General features: G+C 54.8%; 1 protein-coding gene across 1 annotated transcript in view; it reads left to right on the top strand.

The window, feature by feature from the left end:
- Nucleotides 1-7,500, top strand: part of LOC101074320 (leucine-rich repeat and fibronectin type III domain-containing protein 1-like protein) — a 25,819-nt gene that overhangs the window by 4,332 nt on the left and 13,987 nt on the right. Inside the window, 6 exon segments of the mRNA XM_029844096.1 lie at nt 3,776-3,849; nt 4,465-4,502; nt 6,085-6,373; nt 6,684-6,791; nt 6,793-6,885; nt 6,975-7,141. Coding sequence (XP_029699956.1) covers nt 4,483-4,502; nt 6,085-6,373; nt 6,684-6,791; nt 6,793-6,885; nt 6,975-7,141 — 677 coding nt within the window. The 5' untranslated portion in view covers nt 3,776-3,849; nt 4,465-4,482.

Below are 7,500 nucleotides of genomic sequence, written 5' to 3'. Positions count from 1 at the left end.
ATGTCTCCTCAGCCCCCCCCAGGAGAGGGGGCAGCTGACTCTGCACCAGTGATTTCACCCTCCCACTGGTGTCCAGCAGGACGCCACCAACACGCTAGCGTCCCTGTTTTCGCGCAGCCTTTCTCTCATTTTTAGCTCAGCTTTCTCTCAAACTCGTGCAAATCAGCTTATCGGGGGAAAGAAGGAAGGAAATCCTCTTATCTGGAGGAGGCCGTAGCCCCGCCCCCTTCATAGGAACAGCCTGACTTGTGATGGGGGTCCAGATGAGGGGGGGGTCTCTTCACTGTGGGGGCGGTCTCTTCGCTGTGGGCGGGGGGTCTCTTCGCTGTGGGGGGGTCTCTTCGCTGTGGGGGGGGGTCTCTTCGCTGTGGGGGGGGGGTCCCTTCGCTGTGGGGGGGTCTCTTCACTGTGGGGGGGTCCCTTCGCTGTGGGGGGGGTCCCTTCGCTGTGGGGGCGGTCTCTTTGCTGTGGGGGCGGGGTCCCTTCGCTGTGGGGGGGGTCTCTTTGCTGTGGGGGGGTCCCTTCGCTGTGGGGGGGGTCTCTTCGCTGTCACCACTTTGTCAGAGGAACTGTTTGGATGAATCCTCCCATTTTAATGAGCTTCTCTGTGCCGTCGTTCCACCGGAGATGGAAACAGGACAGGAAGCATCTCCAGCAGGACATTTCCCCTCGTCTGGTTCCGGAGGGGAACCAAAGTTCTGCTCTGAATTCGGGTCGGTACCGATGATGGAGACACAGAGAATCTTTGGATCTGCTACTGCAGCCAATCAGACTCAGCCACTGTCGCTCGCCAGCGTGGAAGAAATGACAGCCTGAAGGTCAAAGGTCATGTTGGTGGGAGAGCCGAGGCGAGTTCTTCTGGATCTGCTGACAGTCAGGACAACCAGCTGGTTACCTGGTCAACCAGCTGGTTACCTGGTCAACCAGCTGTTGGGGGGCTGATGACCTCAGCTGTCACATGACCACTGCAGCTCCGTGTGCTGCCGCATGATGACGCACCCGATTGTTGATGGACAGTTTGTGTCTGGAACGACATCAACACTGAAGGAGCCGCAAATCCAGAGAGGGAATCCGGAATTTCACCGGACTCAGGAGGGAAATCCCCAAAAGAAGATGATCTTTTCCGATAACACACGATAACACGATAACACACTCCACCTGTGAGCCCTTTTAATTACCCTGATCGTGTGTGTGTGTGTGTGTGTGTGTGTGTGTGTGTGTGTGTGTGTGTGTGACACCACTGTTATTCCCACAATCCCTCTCCGGCTGCTGCCTCTCTGCCGTCTTTCTCCTTCTTTCCATCCGTCTCTCGGGGCTTTTACAGCCTTCATCTTATATAATAATAACGTGTATTGGCCCCGCCCCCGAGTTGGCCCCGCCCCCGAGTTGGCCCCGCCCCCGAGTTGGCCCCCTTTAATCTTGGTGGTTTATATTGATGACGTCATCGGCACCACCAGGACAGCCGACCCATTATTGACACAGCAACAGCTAATCTAACACAGCCCCCCCCCCCCCCCCCCGGCCCAGGGGATTGTGGGTATTTGAGTTGGGTTTTTACTCCATCTGGACCGCAGCAGGAAGCAGACTTGCAGGGAAGCGAGCCCACGCTACACGTTTGGACCCGTCCCTGATGGGGGCAGGGGGATGGAACTGACCCACCTCGGGGTCACTGGACCCACGGGCTGTTCTGGGTTTGCTAAAGAACATTTGGGCTAAAACAGGAGCAGAACCGGCTCCAAGCACCTCTCAGGGTGTTGAGGGCCTCAGCGCCGCTCCAGAACCACCTGTGGACACACTGACCCTCACTCCTGACCCATTCCCGCTCCCGTGGTACTGATCCGGGTCATGCATCTTTGCTGCTAAGCTACCTGACTGCTCGGTGTGATTGATGCAGTGGGAGGAGCCAATTAATGCCCCGGTCGATGGATGGTCCTGATCCACCAGAACGAGGAGCGTCTACGTGCTCCAGGGCCCCTTTCAGAGAGCAGATCCCGACCTTGGGAAGAGGGAAACCGAGGTCGCCGGTTCGGCGTAACTCTGTCGGTTACCACGGCAACACGCTGGCTGGCAGCTCTGCTTCATCTCACCTGGTCCAAAGGTCTGAACCAGCTGAAGAGCACAGACGCTTCAGCGTGGTCCAAACATGGTGGGAGAACCCCCGAACGACCCTGAAGACTCAGGGTTGAGCTCAGGTCCTGGTCCTGGTCCTGGTCCTGGTCCTGGTCCTGGTCCTGGTCCACCGAGGCAGCGGCGGCCTCTCTGGACCCGATGAAAGAACTCGATCCATTTTCTTGGATCTGTAACCGAACAAAAATCGGCCAGACTTCAGGAAGTTCTTGTCGCCATACGCAGATGTGTCACCATGGCAACGGGAGCTGATCCACCGCCGTCCTGCGTGACGTTTGTTCCTCCCGTGAAAACCTCCAGTCTATTTTGGATTAAACCGGGTCTTTGGTTCTGATGCCTCCAAAACAAAAGTCCTTAAAAAGACAAAACAAGACAAAAAAGGAGGGAAACTGATGCTAATATGCTAAAGCTAATATGCTAAAGCAACTTTACGGAGATGGTGGAAACTTCTGAGCTTCACACCATGTCACACCTACTCTTCTGCTTGTGTGTTGCTAATTAGCTTTAGCAACATTGTAAAGGGTGATATTTGTTCGTGCAGAGGTTCTTCAGTGTCCTCTAACATCTGAGCTGTGTTTCCAGCGTCTTTCCTCACCTCCAGGATCAGACAGGATGGACGGATGAGGGGAAAAGTGAGGTGTCATCAAAGGAGGAGGAGGAGGAAGGATGAAGAAACACCTTTAGTGGAGAGAAAATGCTGTGATAGAGGCTAAAAACATGCTAGCAGAGAGCGGAGAGGACGGGGGACAGATGAAAGAAAAGCTCTGACATCATTTCTTCACCAGGCGACACACATGGTCACATGGTCTCACACAGCCAATCAGCTGCCTGATTGCGTCACCAACAAGCTAAGTGAACGGTGTCTGGCTAGCATGCTACGCTACGTCCCACGGAGCTGCAGCACGTGTGCGATAAATATTGAAGCTTCACATGGATGCGCGACGCCCTCTGTTGTGCTAAGCTAGCATGATGCTCCTCTCAATGAGCTCACGCTCGTTTGCGCTGCGCTCGCTCATCAAGCTAGCTCTTTGATCCTTGGGTCCATGAATGGACGGGCGACCCGGAAGTCTCCGCCCACTCGTATCAGCTGGTGCCGTCGGGTTCAGACGGGTTTCATCCTCCACCTTCAGTCCAGTTCTGCTGCTCTGTTGGGGGGGAACCGGAGCGGGGCCCTGAGCTGGTCCAGGACCATCTGCCTGCCTGCAGTGGTGCCAATGCTCGGCCACACGTGCTCACACACGTGCACGCTCCCAGACTGGTTCAGCGTGCACACGTGCAGGGTCCGTGACCACGACCTGCTGCTGGGGCGTCTGTGCTGCAGCTCACTGCTGGTCTGTTGGCCTGAGGTGGACTCCTCATGCTCATCACCTCAGCGTCTGTGCTATTGTTGCTATGGCGACGTCAGTGCTCACACACCTGTGTGATCAGGTCCCCCTGGACATCAAAGCTGGACGCTGTTGAGGGTGACGTTGGTCGGTGGTTTGGGCCCGGTGGGTTTTGGGGTGTTCGGGACTTTCCTCTGTGGTGCTGATCCACTTCCTGCTCCACTGGACCGGTTCTGATCTCCCGACGCTTTGTAACATGAACGGAACCTTTAAGTTCTATGAAAAGAGGTTCAACACGTCTGTCGTTCTCTGGTCTTTTCCAGGATTCGTCATCTTGATCTGGACTCAGTACTGACCGGTTCTCCTGGACGCTGAGACACTGACGCTCCTGATCCAGGTTGGTCTCAGAGGTTCTGCTGTTCTGGTTCTGGTTTTTCTGCCTGAGGGACGATGTTGGAGGTCCATCCCTCTGTCTGTGTCTGTCTGTGTCTGTGTCTGTCTGTGTCTGTCTCTGTCTCTGTCTGTGTCTGTGTCTGTGTCTGTGTCTGTGTCTGTGTCTGTGTGTGTGTGTGTGTGTGTGTGTGTGTGTGTGTGTGTGTGTGTGTGTGTGTGTGCGTGTGCCTCTCCAGGCAGATTTGCCTACATTAAGGTTCACACTCACGCAGGTTTACCCTCCATTATAGACCACTCAGGTGGAGGCGGAGCTTCAGTCAGGTGGAAATACCTGAGGGACAGAAGAGGGGGTGTGTCCAACAGGAGGAACGAAACACGAAAACTAACACACTCACATTTTTGCTTTGATGTGCAGCTGTGAACATCAAAGCATTAAAGTTCTGCAGATCAGGTTGAGCTTCATCATCATCACCATCATCACCATCATCATCACCATCATCACCATCATCATCACCATCATCACCATCATCTTCATCATCACCATCATCATCATCATCACCATCGTGGGTCCACCTACGGGACATGACGAGTAAACAAACGTTCTCTTTGATCTCTGCAGGATCAGGAGCGACCTGCGATGACCCGGAGCTTCTGTCGGTGAGTCTGTTAGCATCAGTTAGCTGTTAGCATCCTTCACATCCTCACCGGCGTAATTTAGACTTTTGCTGAATGAGTCTCAGATCCGACCAACACTCCCCCCCCTCAGGAAACAAACAAACAAACAAACAAACATTCATTTAAAGCCTTTGCTACCAGAACCCTAACCCAAACAAACGTGAGATACTGTCATCAGATTAGGTGTCAAATGTCGCCCCCTGGTGGTCAGTGGCGCCTCTACACGACCCATGAGTGTTTTCATGGCGGGTCGCCACCGTGAGGAGGGGAGAACGTAACACGCGCGCACGCACACACACACACACACACACGTGAAGCAGTCATCATTTACCGCAGTGGGGGGTGAAAATTGTTGAAGGATATTACAGAAGCTCGTGATTGGTGCCAAATTTCACTAGAAAATTGGAGTGTGTGTGCGTGTGTGTGTGTGTGTGTGTGTGTGTCGGGGGGGGGGGGGGGTCTTCTGACTGGTCAGGTGACTGCAGTTCTGGATACTCCAGCGGGACACCAGCAGGGGTCCTGAGACGTGCTGGCTAAATCCAGATTTTACTGTCTGCGTCTTTGACAGTGGAGACGTGTAACCATGGCAACCTGTGGCTGCGATGGGCTAATTGTAACATTGGCGAAGCCAGCGTGTTTGAGAGCAACAACGGTATCAACCTCCAGCTGTTGGCTGTTAATTAAAGCACTTATGTATTATACAGTGTGTGTGTGTGTGTGTGTGTGTGTGTGTGTGTGTGTGTGTGAACCCTTGACACCTGATTTCGAACATTAAACTCACTTTTGTTCACTCTTTAATTAAACGAGTTAGCTAACTCTGTCACATGCTAGCTAACTCTGTCACATGCTAGCTAACTCTGTCACATGCTAGCTAACGCTGTCACATGCTAGCTAACTCTGTCACATGCTAGCTAACTCTGTCACATGCTAGCTAACTCTGTCACATGCTAGCTAACGCTGTCACATGCTAGCTAACGCTGTCACATGCTAGCTAACTCTGTCACATGCTAGCTAACGCTGTCACATGCTAGCTAACGCGGTCACATGCTAGCTAACGTCAGGTTACAGGAACCAAAAGCTTCTGGATTTATTTTCCTTTATGACTAACTGAATGATGCTGTGTTCAGAGTTTGTAGGAATATGCGAATAATTCCATTTTGAATCCAGAATGTGTAAAAAGGGAGAAATCCTTGTTGTTAGCGTAGCTCTGAAAGCTTTGTTGCTCGTTGTTAGCGTAAGTGTGAGCCGGTTCTGATGGGGCCGCCGGTTGGTGCCAACTCCTGTTGGTTCTGGAGATGAGCTGTTCCCAGGAGGGCTCAGAAATGCTAATCATGTGCTAATGTCAGCAGAGGGGGTCCTGAGGCCTCCTGAGGTCCCCCTTTGTCGTTAGAACCGCGGTTCCCTCCCTCGTTCAGAGGGACGCACGCTCAAATGTTTCTGTTGGCTGGATATGACAGGAAGTGACCTGGATCAAAGAGGATCAAAGCCGCCAGATAAAAGCTGAGGAAAAACCCGAACGGCTAACAGTTAGCCCATGCTAATGGTGATGTTTGCGTCTGTGCAGGAGCGCCGTCATGGACTCCACCTCCTCGCTGCTCCGCCCTCTCCTCCTGCTCCGCCCTCTCCTCCTGCTCCTCCTGCTCCTGCTCCTCCTCCTCTCCTCCTCCTCCTCCATGCTGTGTCCGAAGCGCTGCACCTGCCAGAACCTGCTGCCGTCCTACACCGTCCTCTGCGCCAAGACCGGCCTCCTGTTCGTGCCGCCCAACATCGACCGGCAGACGGCCGAGCTGCGGCTGATGGACAACTTCATCACGACGCTGCGGCACCGCGACTTCGCCAACATGACCAGCCTGGTCCGAACTCTCCCGTCACGTTAGCCTCATCATGTGCAGCCAGCAGCTAACAGATGCTATGCTATCAGCTGAGTTCGTCTCTTTAATGAAAGCTAGCGCAGCTGCCGTGTTTAGCTGGCATTAAGCTAACGTATGCTAGCGTCTCTGGCTGCGGCTGGGCCACAGCCTGTGTTTAAAAAAGAAAATCCAAGTTTCCACGGCAACGGCTGCCTCAAAAGAGCTAACGTCCTGCTGCTGCTGTTCGCGCCTGATTTACTTTGTGACCTTTGACCCGAGAGTGAGGCTGAACCCTTCTGCCGGTGTGTCCCAGATCCACCTGACGCTGAGCAGGAACACCATCAGCCAGGTGCTGCCCTACGCCTTCGCGGACCTGCAGGACCTCCACGCCCTCCACCTGGACGCCAACCGTCTCACCACCCCTGGACGACTCCCACTTCCAGGGCCTGGTCAACCTGCGGCACCTGATCCTGGCCAACAATCAGCTGCACAGCATCTCAGAGGGCGCCTTCCAGGTACCCCGGCGCTAGCTGGGGCATGCTAACCTACTAGCCTACTCGGTAGCTAGCTGACGCGTCTGCTAACTGGTCGATCTGGGCTGCAGGACTTCCTGGAGACCCTGGAGGACCTGGACCTGAGCTACAACAACCTGGTGGAGGTCCCCTGGGAGACGGTGGCGCTGCTGGTGAGCGTCAACACCCTGAGCCTGGACCACAACCTGATCGAGAGCGTCCCCGAGGGCATCTTCTCCAACCTGCACAAGCTGGCCAGGTGAGCGCGAGCGCGGGCCGGGCGGCGCCGGCGCCGGCGTGTTCGGAGCGACCCGTTTATCCAGACGTGCTGACGGCTGCGTGATTAAAGGAACCAGAACCGTCTCGTTCCGCCGACTTCATTAACAGGAATCGATTGTAATTTATGTGCAGCTGCAGGTAATTGATGCGTCAGACGGCGCCGCCGCCGCTACGCGTGCGTTCATTAAAGCGCCGTCGTGGATTATTTTGGCCCCGGAGACTCAGAGAGCAGCTGGAGGAGCCGGTGCACAGGTGAGCGCCGCGCTCGCCGCCCGCGGCGGCGGTTAGCGCTCTGGTGGCGGCGAGCGGGATCGTCCCGCGGGGCTTTTCGGGAGGAAA

The sequence above is a fragment of the Takifugu rubripes genome, chromosome 11, assembly GCF_901000725.2.
Source record: "Takifugu rubripes chromosome 11, fTakRub1.2, whole genome shotgun sequence".
In the NCBI taxonomy this organism is placed as follows: Eukaryota; Metazoa; Chordata; class Actinopteri; order Tetraodontiformes; family Tetraodontidae; genus Takifugu; species Takifugu rubripes.
This window is presented reverse-complemented; position numbering and strand designations above follow the sequence as displayed.